Source organism: Coregonus lavaretus (assembly GCF_964263955.1).
Source record: "Coregonus lavaretus genome assembly, chromosome: 28".
In the NCBI taxonomy this organism is placed as follows: Eukaryota; Metazoa; Chordata; class Actinopteri; order Salmoniformes; family Salmonidae; genus Coregonus; species Coregonus lavaretus.
The window spans coordinates 37135712-37150460 of NC_140015.1; the positions used below are offsets into that span (position 1 = coordinate 37135712).

At 41.9% G+C, this 14749-nt stretch overlaps 1 protein-coding gene across 1 annotated transcript in view; it reads left to right on the forward strand.

Moving 5' to 3' along the window:
* The window catches only part of LOC311104047 (uncharacterized protein), a 59903-nt gene that overhangs the window by 19991 nt on the left and 25163 nt on the right, over window positions 1-14749 (forward strand). The window contains 2 exon segments of the mRNA XM_084145700.1: window positions 6259-6375; window positions 8299-8397. Of these exon segments, the coding sequence (XP_084001826.1) occupies window positions 6259-6375; window positions 8299-8397 (216 nt within the window).

Consider the following 14749-nt stretch of genomic DNA (forward strand, 5'->3'; position numbering starts at 1 on the left):
TCAGGGTCACACAGAGTGTTTCTTGGTATTCTTAAACAAATCTACTTTGAAACGAATGTATACACCTCACACACATGGTTATGGGCTTAATAAAAAGAAGACACCTGTACCATGTCAGATATAGAGTAGAAATGTATTCCATTTTGAGATTGCATCCCAATATGACACTTTATCTACATCACAGAAGACTGAAATATAACAAAACCGTTTCACATAGAAACACCAGATTTTTTTTTTTTATAATGTTTATTAATGATGAAATGATGAAAGATATAAATGCCATTCCATCCATGAGACCTCTAGCAGTAGCTACACAGCCATGTTGTAAACCCATGGCTTTTCTCCTAAACAGGTTCAACTGGTTTTCTGATTATCCTTACATGGGGTCAATGTCACTAGACTTTACCAGATGTTAAATTAATCAGTAACAAAAATTACACAAAGTCACTTGACATTGGGAAGGTGAATAAACCTTTCCCACAGTTTCTTTCTCAGCACAAAGGAACATCTCAGTGATTTGACATGTTCTGGTTTTGAATTCAGGCTGCAAGATAAGGATCGTACCAGGGATTATTTATGTGTGATGTTGGTAGAATGTATAAATTGGGATAGATAGTAAGGATCCTACCAGGGATTAGTTATGTATGATGTTGGTAGAATGTATAATTTGGGATAGTAGTAAGAGGCCGGTGGGTAAATGACTAAGATTCAAGCCTCCTGTCAATTAGGGAGATTTGTTTCTTTATTGTGTGTTTAGTTGTACCTTTACCTTCCTGTAGTTGGTCATTTGGAAGGATTCTGTATGGAGGAATGGTCTCAGTGTCACGATCGTCTAGAACAGGAGACCAATGCGCAGCGTTGCGAGTGAACATAGTATTTTTATTAAATGCTCACACGAGCAAAACAAATAAACAACGAATCCGTGACGTCTGTGGTACAACACGCACACACACGAACAAAATCCCACAACCCGAAAGAAAAACAGACAGATTAAATATGGCTCCCAATCAGAGACAACCAGCCGACAGCTGACACTTGTTGCCCCTGATTGGGAGTCACACCGGCAAACATAGACAATAGACAACCTAGAACACCCACCAAAGAAATAGAAAACATAGAATGAACACACCCTGGCTCAACATAATGAGTCCCCGAGCCAGGGTGTGACAGTACCCCCCCCTAAAGGCGCGGACTGCGACCGCGCCTAAATACGAGCAAAACAGGGGAGGGCTGGGTGGGCATTCTTCCTCGGCGGCGGCTCCGGCTCCGGGCTTGATCCCCACTTCCTCTCCAACCCCCAAAAGTACTCCTGGTCTTGTCTAGCCCCGCTGGCCGGAGCCGGACTGACGACACGCGCCCCTGGCTTGGTGCGTGGAGCAGGAATGGACCGGAATGGGCTGGCGACGCACACCACCGACTTGGTGCGGAGAGCAGGAACGAGCCGGACAGGGCTGACGAGACGCACCACAGACCTGGTGCGGGAAGCTTGGATGAGCCGGACTGGGCTGGCGACGCGCACCACAGACTCGGTGCGGAGAGCAGGAACGGGCCGTGCCGGATTGACGACGCACACCACTGGCTTGGTGTGGACAGCAGGAACGGGCCGATCCGGGCGGCCGAAACGCACCACAGACTTGGTGCGGGAAGCAGGAATGGGCCGGACCGGGCTGGCGACGCGCACCACAGGCTTAGTGCGGGAAGCAGGAACAGGCCGGGCCGGGCTGGCGACGCGCACCACCGGCACGATGCGAGGAACAGGAACAGGCCGGCCCGTACTGGAGACACACACCACTGGCCCTACGCAGAGATCAGGAACGGGCCGGACCGGACTGGACACACACCCCAGTACCTCTCGCCGTGCCTCCACACTATCCCTCTCCTCTGTGACCAGTGGCCCCCTTAACCTGGCGGCCTCCTCTTCACACCCGCTGGACCGCTCCATCGCGGCCTCCTGCTGCCCCGTCGTCCACGTCGTGAGCCCCCCCCTAAAAATGTTCTGGGGTTCTCTCCTCCCCGTGGACCAGGCCTCCCTAGCTCTCGTCAGACTCTCGATCCATTGCTTCATCGACCAGCCTCTCTCCTCTTCATTTAGCGTGGCCCAGCCGAAACTCCTACTCCCCTGATCCCAGGTCCTTCCTTTCTCCTCCTCATGCTGCTTGGTCTGGTACTGGTGGGATTTTCTGTCACGATCGTCTAGAACAGGAGACCAATGCGCAGCGTTGCGAGTGAACATAGTATTTTTATTAAATGCTCACACGAGCAAAACAAATAAACAACGAATCCGTGACGTCTGTGGTACAACACGCACACACACGAACAAAATCCCACAACCCGAAAGAAAAACAGGCAGATTAAATATGGCTCCCAATCAGAGACAACCAGCCGACAGCTGACACTTGTTGCCCCTGATTGGGAGTCACACCGGCAAACATAGACAATAGACAACCTAGAACACCCACCAAAGAAATAGAAAACATAGAATGAACACACCCTGGCTCAACATAATGAGTCCCCGAGCCAGGGTGTGACACTCAGATCACTCATAAAGTGTTCTCCAACTCATAAAACATTTTAGAAAAAGGCTCAGTGCCGTTATCTTCGCAAGGGAGGTATTGAAAGGGAGTGTCAAGTTTGACCCCTACCTTTTTGAGAAAAAAAGTATTACTTGTTAAACAAAACCTCTTTCTCTTTTTTTTTGCATACAATATAGCTCAGTATTTGAATTCTTTATTTTATACAGTCATTTTTGCTCATCTTTATCAAGGGTGTATTTAATTTGGGACTCCACTGTATACTTTAAAGTTAGATATATGTTGAAACTGGATCCATCATAATGATTCAACATTTTATAGTATGCCATGGCCTTTACTGGCCAAAGGTTAAACTACTGTTATGTTTATGCTATACTATGGTGTTTTGCCACTAGACTTTGACCAGATATTATTGCATCCAAAGATCAACTGTACTTAGAACATAGATACAGAGCCACTTGTCATCAGGAAGGTGCTCTCTCAGCACAACGGAAAATATCTCAATGACTTGACATGTTCTGTTTGTGAATACAGGCTACAAGGTAAGAATCTTCCAAGGGATTATTGTAAAGTGTGTAGGGAAATTAAATATATGGTGTTATTATAGTATAGAGAATGACAGTAAAACACTCAGAACTAACAGTCCATTTCACCTGGGACAGGTACGTGACAGTTCAATCATACAAAATGGCGCTAACTGGGCGTAGGCAAGTCAAATTCAAAAACATATTTTTCATATCTCTTATTATAGGATTCGTATATCGTGGTTATTTTACAATTTGTAAAAATGTTAATGTATCATAGTTCTAAATCATCTTTCAGAATATCAGAACATTTGATGTTTTCAAAATTACAATGAGCTCCTACTTCCTGTGAAATTTGATATGAAACCTGAACATACTTTTCTTAACATTGATATTATGAATTAAATTCAATAATAGCATAATAATAGCAGAACTGATTAACAAAGCAACACACTAGAATGAGTGAAATTATTACAAGAGAAAGTGAGACATTATTATTATTATATTATTATTGTTATTATTGTTATTATTTTTATTATTATCATTATTATTATTATGGAGAAGAGGTGAAAAATATCAGTCACGACTACATGTTCATGACATTGCATTAAATCACCTGACTGTTAGTAAATGTTTTATTTCTAGGAGATGTAATTAATAAAATAGAACAATAGACATTGAAGAATTAGTTGTCACTGTGTTAACCACAACCAACATGCTGGATCTCTGTTTAGGGCTCAGTGCTCTAAAATGAGTCTCTCTGGAGAGAGATTGGAGGGGGGCCCTGCCTCTAAAATTAGTCTGATTGGGGAACATGACACCAAAGCTAAGAGGTGAGAGGACAATTTTCTTTAAGAATTTATTAAGAGTTTATTTCCAAAAACGCTACATCCAAACTTTTTTCACATTTGTGTTTTTTCATCAGAAATAATTTCTTACGGCTACCTTCATGTGTGTATAAAATATTACTGTTCTAAGGTTTTTTTATAATATATTTTATCCACAATTTCTCGTAAACATCCACTGAGCGGCCAGACACCATTCAAATGTATGCAGACTCGTTACAACTTCAGATGTAAACACGAAGTGATTTTCGTCCATCTGTGATCAAGAGAAAGTGGTCTTATAGTAGTTAAATTCTATGAAATAAAAAATCCGGCTGAGAATATCACAGCGAGGTGAAACTAGTATGGTTGCATCCGCTAGATTCTTCAGTTTCATATGTGCTATTTCAAGCGCAGCTTTGAGTTTGACAGATTCAGGAAATCTTTCCTTTGTCTGGATAGGCCGGAAAATGTGACACGTCACTTCCTATGCAAATCTAGGACTGAAACCTGACACATCAAGTCGTCTTGGCAGGTAGAGTAAGAACGGAGTGCAGAGAGATGGGGATTTCTTGCACTATATGACCCGGGACCCTACGACATTAACATAGCGCTTTGTACACCGAAATGTCAGTCCAGAACCAGTCCAGAACCGCCCGAAGTCCCCCAAATAGGGTACTTAACATTTAAGAGGTTTTAAACAATAAAAGCTAATTGACCAACATTTCTAAAAAATATACCGTATATACAGCACCAGTCAAAAGTTTGGACACACCTACTCTTTCAAGGGATTTTCTTTATTTTTACTATTTTCTACATTGTAGAATAGTGAAGACATCAAAACTATGAAATAACACATATGGAATCATGTAGTATCCAAAAAAGTGTTCTTAGATTCTTCAAAGTAGCCACCCTTTGCCTTGATGACAGCTTTGCACATTCTTGGCATTCTCTCAACCAGCTTCATGAGGTAGTCACCTGGAATTCATTTCAATTAACAGGTGTGCCTTGTTAAAAGTTAATTTGTGGAATATCTTTCTTTCTTAATGCATTTGAGACAATCAGTTGTGTTGTGACAAGGTAGGGGTGGTATGCAGAAGATAGCCCTAGGTGGTAAAAGACGAAGTCCATATTATGGCAAGAACAGCTCAAATAAGCAAAGAGAAACAACAGTCCATCATTACTTTAAGACATGAAGGTCAGTCAATCTGGAACATTTCAAGAACTTTGAAAGTTTCTTCAAGTGCAGTCGCAAAAACCATCAATCGCTATGATGAAACTGGCTCTCATGAGGACCGCCACAGGAAAGGAAGACCCAGAGTTACCTCTGCTGCAGAGGATAAGTTCATTAGAGTTAACTGCACCTCAGATTGCAGCCCAAATAAATGCTTCACAGAGTTCAAGTAACAGACACATCTCAACATCAACTGTTCAGAGGAGACTACGTGAATCAGGCCTTCATGGTCGAATTGCTGCAAATAAATAATAATAAGAGACTTGCTTGGGCCAAGAAACACAAGCAATAGTCATTAGACCGGTGGAAATCTGTCCTTTGGTCTAATGAGTCCAAATTTGAGATTTTTGGTTCCAATCGCCGTGTCATTGTGACACAGAGTAGGTGAATGGATGATCTCTGCATGTGTGGTTCCCACGTGAAGCATGGAGGAGGAGGTGTGATGGTGCTTTGCTGGTGACACTGTCTGTGATTTATTTAGAATTCAAGGCACACTTAACCAGCATGGCTACCACAACATTCTGAAGCAATACGCCATCCCATCTGGTTTGCGCTTAGTGGGACTATCATTTGTTTTTCAACAGGACAATGACCCAAAACACACCTCCAGGCTGTGTAAGGGCTATTTGACCAAGAAGGAGAGTGATGGAGTGCTGCATCAGATGACCTGGCCTCCACAATCACACGACCTTAACCCAATTGAGATGGTTTGGGATGAGTTGGACTGCAGAGTGAAGGAAAGGGAGCCAACAAGTGCTCAGCATATGTGGGAACTCCTTCAAGACGGTTGGAAAAGCATTCCTCATGAAGTTGGTTGAGAGAATGCCAAGAGTGTGCAAATCTGTCATCAAGGCTAAGGGTGGCTACTTTGAAGAATCTAAAATCTAAAATATATTTTCATTTGTTTAACACTTTTTTGGTTACTACATGATTCTATATGTGTTATTTCATAGTGTTGATGTCTTCACTATTCTACAATGTAGAAAATAGTAAAAAAAATAAGAAAAACCCTTGAAAGAGTAGGTGTGTCCAAACTTTTGACTGGGACTGTATATATAGCGTTTTGGAATAAAACTCTTCTTATGTTTCCCCATCTGAGTTTAGAGTAAATGAGAGATGAAATGTTTATCTCTGTTGTGTTGAAGTCCAATCAAGCAGGAGAGACCAGCTTCCCCTGTACCCAGCTGTGTGTCCATGAAGAGTGACCAGTCACTGCGTCAACCTATAGAGTTTAGAGAAGGAGACTTTTCTACTGAACAAAGGTAAGAAGAACCTTGTAGCCTGGCCAAAGAGCTATATTTTCATGTCATCTAACAAATATAAACACCTGGAGTTTGTTAAATGGCATTGGCACTTGGATTGGAACCGGTGCTTGGGTCAGATGACATGAAAATAGAGCTCTTTTTGGCCTCTCATAGCAGTGTTGGCTTTGGTCGAAATGAGAATGCATACTGTATGTAGCTGGTTAGGCTACTTTTCTGAGTTCTGGTGTATTGGTAACGAACAGGACTCTGGACACTAGTTGCCGGTTTCTGGTCTTTTATTTATCTGGATTGGATTAAATAAATGAAATACAATGAATGTTGAGCTTCTCAATGCTGCACAGTGTACACCTCTCCTCAGTCAAATCAGAACAGACTGAGATACTGTACATTCAAGGGATCCACATATTTATTAGAAATAATACCATTATCCAAAGTAATAATGTTCTCGTTGCGATAAAAGCTCTGCATTATAAAAATAAATACATGTGTGTGTCGAACACTTCACATTACAAAAGACCATCTGGCTATACTATAAACAGTGACAAACTAGCCACATATAAAAGCGGTAGACATAACAATACAACTGAAGAACTACATACCTGGATTGGATTAAATAAATGCAATACAATGAATGGTGAGCTTCTCAATGCTGCACACAGTGCACAGCTAACGTGAGGAAAAGTAAAGTGAGTAAGTGCCTGCATGAGGGAACCTACGTTACCGACAGCCTGCTAGCATGTCCTGTAGCTAGCTAGCCTAACATCGCACCACTCGGTAGAAAACTCTTTCAGCAGAATAATATTTCATCACAAAAGGTTTGCTAGCAACACAACAATGTTGGAATACATTCTATCAAAATTACATGAAGTTTTACTTGTTCTAAAAGTTTATACCAGAGCTAGGTACATTTGTACACACAAATACCTCTCCTCAGTAGAATCAAAGGAGAGGAAAGGTAGTTGTAGTTTCTAACAGGCCAATATTCTACATAGTTTAGCGCATAAAATGTGATAATTAACTACAATGACCAAAATCCATTGCGCATCTACTTATCTGGTCTCTGTTTCTTTTACGCCTGCTACGGAAGAGGCAGAAGAATGTACGATCGTGAGGGGCTAGAGAGCAGCTGTTGCTTCGCGACAACCTGAAATACATGATCTAAGTGATTGATAGTTGGTATTTAGCGGTCATAAAATTATGCCTTATTTACTTTGAAGAACTACAAAATAGTGATTTTGTCAGACAGCATAGGCAGCAGCTCTATAGAGATGAGATGATGACTTGGAATTAAATAATAAAGTAATAAAATAAAACAAATGTAACATACACACCAACTTAAATATTTTAAGTAAAGTAATGTGAATACATTATGGTTAATAAGTGATAAGCAGTAATGGGCAGTCACTACCATCATGGGACGTTTATTAATTGTTTTATTCTGTGTTGTTACAGCATTCAACCCAAATAGTCGAAGACGAAAACCATGACTCATTTTTTAATAATCGATCCAAAACTGAACCGATCTCAAAAAGCACTGTCTCAGCACTACTGTTGAACTAATCAACACACAGAGAATGAGTAAAATTATTAAGACAGAGTACTACATTATAATTATTGTTATTATTATCGTTATTATTATTATTATTATTAGTAGTAGTAGTAGTAGTAGTAGTAGTAGTAGTAGTAGTAGTAGTAGTAGTAGTAGTAGTAGTATTGTTATTAGCTCCACTACATGGAGAATAAGTGAAAAATATCAGTCATACATGTTCATGTGATTGTGTTAAATCACCTGACTTTTTGGATGTGTCTGTTAGTAAATGTTTTATTTCTCAAAGAGATAATGAATAACTGAGAACAATTGTATCCAAGAATTAGTTGTCACTGTGTTAACCACAACCAACATGCTGGATCTCTGTTTAGGGCTCAGTGCTCTAAAATTAGTCTCTCTGGGGGGAGAGAGGAGGGGGGCCATGCCTCTAAAATGACTGTCTCTGGGGAACATGACACCAAAGCTAAGAGGTGAGATGACAATTTAGTTTAATAATTTATGAAGAGTTTGTGATTTTTGTGATTTTTCATCAGAAATGATTGTTTCTGGGTACCTTCATGAGTGTAAAATAATATTATACTATGAATTTAATTCATAGATTTATGTGTATGAATAATATATTCCTGAGTGGTTCGAATCCAGGCTCTGTCGTAGCCGGCCGCGACCGGGAGACCCATGGGGCGGCGCACAATTGGCCCAGCGTCGTCCAGGGTAGGGGAGGAAATGGCCCGCAGGGATGTAGCTCAGTTGGTAGAGCATGGCGTTTGCAACGCCAGGGTTGTGGGTTCGATTCCCACGGGGGGTATGAAAAATAAAAATATATAATGTATGCACTCACTAACTGTAAGTCGCTCTGGATAAGAGCGTCTGCTAAATGACTAAAATGTAAATGTAAATGTAATATATATTACTTTTTTTGCAAAACTGTATATATCCATTGTTTAGCAGCGGGGGGTATTTTTTGGGGTCCACGCTAATACAGGACTGGTAAAGCCCCAGTGCACTACTTTTGTGAAGAAATATAATTTTCTAAACAAATTGTTTATTTTAATTTTTTTATTATTCCGATTTTTCAGGGGTGCTGCAGTGTCCTCAGCACCCCTACTACCAGCAGCTATGGACTGTGATATGTGGTTGTCTCACCTAGCTATCTTCAGATGAATGCACTTGCTGTAAGTCGCTCTGAATAAGAGCATCTGCTAAATCAGGGGTTCTCTGATTTAGCAGAGAACCCTGATGGTTGTTAGATGGTTGTTAGAAGCGGACTTGATGGTTGTTAGAAGCGGACTTGAAGTCGGAAGATTACATAAACCTTAGCCAAATACATTTAAACTCAGTTTTTCACAATTCCTGACATTTAATCCCAGTAAAAATTCCCTGTCTTAGGTCAGTTAGGATCACCACTATATTTTAAGAATGTGAAATGTCAGAATAATAGTAGAGAGAATGATTTATTTCAGCTTTTATTTATTTCATCACATTCCCAGTGGGTCAGAAGTTTACATACACTCAATTAGTATTTGGTAGCATTGCTTTTAAATTGTTTTGGGTAGCCTTCCACAAGCTTCCCACAATAAGTTGGGTGAATTTTGGCCCATTCCTCCTGACAGAGCTGGTGTAACTGAGTCAGGTTTGTAGGCCTCCTTGCTCGCACACGCTTTTTCAGTTCTGCCCACAAATTTCCTATAGGATTGAGGTCAGGGCTTTGTGATGGCCACTCCAATGCCTTGACTTTGTTGTCCTTAAGCCATTTTGCCACAACTTTGGAAGAATGCTTGGGGTCATTGTCCATTTGGAAGACCCATTTGCGACCAATCTTTAACTTCCTGACTGATATCTTGAGATGTTGCTTCAATATACAGTGGGGGAAAAAAGTATTTAGTCAGCCACCAATTGTGCAAGTTCTCCCACTTAAAAAGATGAGAGAGGCCTGTAATTTTCATCACAGGTACACGTCAACTATGACAGACAAATTGGAGAGAAAAAAAATCCAGAAAATCACATTGTAGGATTTTTTATGAATTTATTTGCAAATTATGGTGGAAAATAAGTATTTGGTCACCTACAAACAAGCAAGATTTCTGGCTCTCACAGACCTGTAACTTCTTCTTTAAGAGGCTCCTCTGTCCTCCACTCGTTACCTGTATTAATGGCACCTGTTTGAACTTGTTATCAGTATAAAAGACACCTGTCCACAACCTCAAACAGTCACACTCCAAACTCCACTATAGCCAAGACCAAAGAGCTGTCAAAGGACACCAGATACAAACTTGTAGACCTGCACCAGGCTGGGAAGACTGAATCTGCAATAGGTAAGCAGCTTGTTTTGAAGAAATCAACTGTGGGAGCAATTATTAGGAAATGGAAGACATACAAGACCACTGATAATCTCCATCGATCTGGGGCTCCACGGAAGATCTCACCACGTGGGGTCAAAATGATCACAAGAACGGTGAGCAAAAATCCCAGAACCACACAGGGGGACATAGTGAATGACCTGCAGAGAGCTGGGACCAAAGTAACAAAGCCTACCATCAGTAACACACTACGCCGCCAGGGACTCAAATCCTGCAGTGCAAGACGTGTCCCCCTGCTTAAGTCAGTACATGTCCAGGCCCGTCTGAAGTTTGCTAGAGTGCATTTGGATGATCCAGAAGAGGATTGGGAGAATGTCATATGGTCAGATGAAACCAAAATATAACTTTTTGGTAAAAACTCAACTCGTCGTGTTTGGAGGACAAAGAATGCTGAGTTGCATCCAAAGAACACCATACCTACTGTGAAGCATGGGGGTGGAAACATCATGCTTTGGGGCTGTTTTTCTGCAAAGGGACCAGGTCGACTGATCCGTGTAAAGGAAAGAATGAATGGGGCCATGTATCGTGAGATTTTGAGTGAAAACCTCCTTCCATCAGCAAGGGCATTGAAGATGAAACATGGCTGGGTCTTTCAGCATGACAATGATCCCAAACACACCGCCCGGGCAATGAAGGAGTGGCTTCGTAAGAAGCATTTCAAGGTCCTGGAGTGGCCTAGCCAGTCTCCAGATCTCAATCCCATAGAAAATCTTTGGAGGGAGTTGAAAGTCCTTGTTGCCCAGCGACAGCCCCAAAACATCATTGCTCTAGAGGAGATCTGCATGGAGGAATGGGCCAAAATACCAGCAACAGTGTGTGAAAACCTTGTGAAGACTTACAGAAAACGTTTGACATGTGTCATTGCCAACAAAGGGTATATAACAAAGTATTGAGAAACTTTTGTTATTGACCAAATATTTATTTTCAACCATAATTTGCAAATAAATTCATTAAAAATCCTACAATGTGATTTTCTGGAGAAAAACATTCTCATTTTGTCTGTCATAGTTGACGTGTACCTATGATGAAAATTACAGGCCTCTCTCATCTTTTGAAGTGGGAGAACTTGCACAATTGGTGGCTGACTAAATACTTTTTTTCCCCACTGTATCCACCTAATTTTCCTTCCTCATGATGCCATCTATTTTGTGAAGTGCACCAGTTCCTCCTGCAGCAAAGCACCCCTACAGCATGATGCTGCTACCCCCTGTGCTTCACGGTTGGGATGGTGTTTTTCGGATTGCAAGCAACCCCCTTTTTCCTCCAAACATAATGATGGTCATTATGGCCAAACAGTTCTATTTTTGTTTCATCAGACCAGAGGACATTTCTCCAAAAAGTACGATCTTTGTCCCCATGTGCAGTTGCAAACTGTAGTCTGGCTTTTTTATGGCGGTTTTGGAGCAGTTGCTTCTTCCTTGCTGAGCGGCCTTTCAGGTTATGTCGATATAGGACTCGTTTTACTGTAGATATAGATACTTTTGTACCTGTTTCCTCCAGCATCTTCACAAGGTCCTTTGCTGTTGTTCTGGGATTGATTTGCACTTTTCGCAACAAAGTATGTTCATCTCTAGGAGACAGAACGCGTCTCCTTCCTGTGCGGTATGATGGCTTCGTCGTCCCATGGTTTCTATACTTGCGTACTATTGTTTGTACAGATGAACATGGTACATTCAGGCATTTGGAAATTGCTCCCAAGGATGAACCAGACTTGTGGAGGTCTACAAAAAAAATTCTGAGGTCTTGGCTATTTCTTTAGATTTTCCCATGATGTCAAGCAAAGAGGCACTGAGTTTGAAGATAGGCATTGAAATACATCTACAGGTACACCTCCAATTGACTCAAATTATGTCAATTAGCCTATCAGAAGCTTCTAAAGCCATGACATAATTTTCTGGAATTGCTCCAGAGTCCAATGGCGGCAAGCTTTACACCACTCCAGCCGACGTTTGGCATTGAGAATGGTGATCTTAGGCTTTTGTGTGGCTGCTCGTCCATGGAAACCCATTTCATGAAGCTCCCGATGAACAATTCTTGTGCTGACGTTGCTTCCAGAGACAGTTTGGACCTCGGTAGTGAGTGTTGCAACAGCCTTATTCTAAATTGTTTTTTCCCTCATCAATCTACACACAATACCCCATAAAGACAGAACCAAAACAGGTTTTTAGAAATGTTTGCAAATGTATTTTAAAAAAACTGAAATATGACATTTACATAAGTATTCAGACCCTTTACTCAGTACTTTGTTGAAGCACCTTTGGCAGCGATTACAGCCTCAAGTCTTCTTGGGTATGACACTACAAGCTTGACACACCTGTATTTGGGGAGTTTCTCCCATTCTTCTCTGCAGATCCTCTCAAGCTCTGTCAAGTTGGATGGGGAGAGTTGGTACACAGCTATTTTCAGGTCTCTCCAGAGATGTTCGATCGGTGGCTGGGCCACTCAAGGACATTCAGAGATTTGTCCCGAAGCCACTCCTGCGTTGTCTTGGCTGTGTGCTCAGGGTCGTTGTGCTGTTGGAAGGTAAACCTTCGCCCCAGTCTGAGGTCCTGAGCGCTCTGGAGCAGGTTTTCATCAAGGATCTCTCTGTACTTCGCTCCGTTCATCTTTGCCTCGATCCTGACTAGTCTTCCAGTCCTTGCCGTTGAAAAACATCCCCACAGCATGATGCTGCACCACCATGCTTCACTGTAGGGATGGTGCCAGGTTTCCTCCAGAGGTGACAATCTCCCGAGTGGCGCAGTGGTCTAAGGCACTGCATCGCAGTGCTAGCTGTGCCACTATAGATCCTGGTTTGAATCCAGGCTCTGTCGTAGCCGGCCGCGACCGGGAGACCCATGGGACGGCGCACAATTGGCCCAGGGTAGGGGAGGGAATGGCCGGCAGAGATGTGGCTCAGTTGGTAGAGCATGGTGTTTGCGACGACAGGGTTGTGGGTTCGTTTCCCACGGGGGTCCAGTATGAATAATAATAAATAAAAATAATAATGTACCACTGACTGTAAGTCGCTCTGGATAAGAGCGTCTGCTAAATGACTAAAATGTAAAAAAATGCTTGGCATTCAGGCCAAAGAGTTCAATCTTGGTTTCATCAGACCAGAGAATCTTGTTTTTAGGTGCATTTTGGCAAACTCCAAGTGGGCTTTCATGTGCCTTTTGCTGAGGAGTGGCTTCCATCTGGCCACTCTACCATAAAGGTCTGATTGGTGGAGTGATGGTTGTCCAGAGGAACTCTGGAGCTCTGTCAGAGTGACCATCGGGTTTTTGGTCATCTCCCTGACCAAGGCCCTTCTCCCTTGATTGCTCAGTTTGGCCACACGGCCAGCTCTAGGAAGAGTATTGGTGGTTCCAAACTTCTTCCATATTAGAATGATGGAGGTCACTGTGTTCTTGGGGACCTTCAATGCTGCAGAAATGTTTTTGTACCCTTGTGCCTCGACACAATCCTGTCTCGGAGCTCTACGGACAATTCTTTCGACCTCATGGCTTGGTTATTGCTCTGACATGCACTGTCAACTGTGGAACCTTTTATAGACAGGTGTTTGCCTTTCCAAATCATGTCCATTCAATTGAATTTACCACAGGTGGACTCCAATCAAGTTGTAGAAACATCTCAAGGATGATCAATGGAACTAGGATGCACCTGAGCTCAATTTCGAGTCTCATAGCAAAGGGTCTGAATAATTATGTAAAGAAGGTATTTCAGTTTTTTATTTGTAATACATTTGTAAAAAGTTCTAAAAACCTGTTTTCGCTTTGTCATTATGGGGTATAGTGTGTATATTGCTGAGGATTTTGTATTTTAAATCCATTTTAGAATAAGGCTGTAATGTAACAAAATGTGTAAAAAGTCAAGGGGTCTGAATACTTTCCGAAGGCATGTGACCGACCGCCTTGATTCGGTCTTTTGTAGCAAAATTGGAAATTGTGTTTTTTTTCATTTGATAAAAGCAGGGACACAGAGCTACAAAATGGTATACCATACACTGCATTTGAAGAACAATGGGAAAGTAATTTTGCTTTGAAAGTTGATAAACTTTTGAGAAAATGGCCCTTAAATGTTTTGGTACACCTACTGGAGAGCTCTTCTTCGTCTACACCCATTCAGCATTGTTCACACCCTCTTAATCCATCTGTCCTGCCCTTGACTTTGGTGCAGGGCATGTGATGTCCATAGCCCCTTCGTCGCAAAACTCCCAGATTTTCTCAAAAATATAAGTTTGTCTAGCTGTGTCCAGTGCAAGTGGTGCTTGTACAGGCAGACCATCTATGGGAGGAAGGATGTCAGCGTTGCGCAGCAGCTGAAACCTGGTCCCAACTGAGTCTGAACGCTCCTTGGCGACAATACCAGGCTCCAGAGCATCGAAGCTGTAAAACAGGAAATAACAAAATAAATTGAGAAGACATTACAACCTTGCATAACATCAATTCACCTTCCAAGTTTAGATAAGACAAATAACCTCATA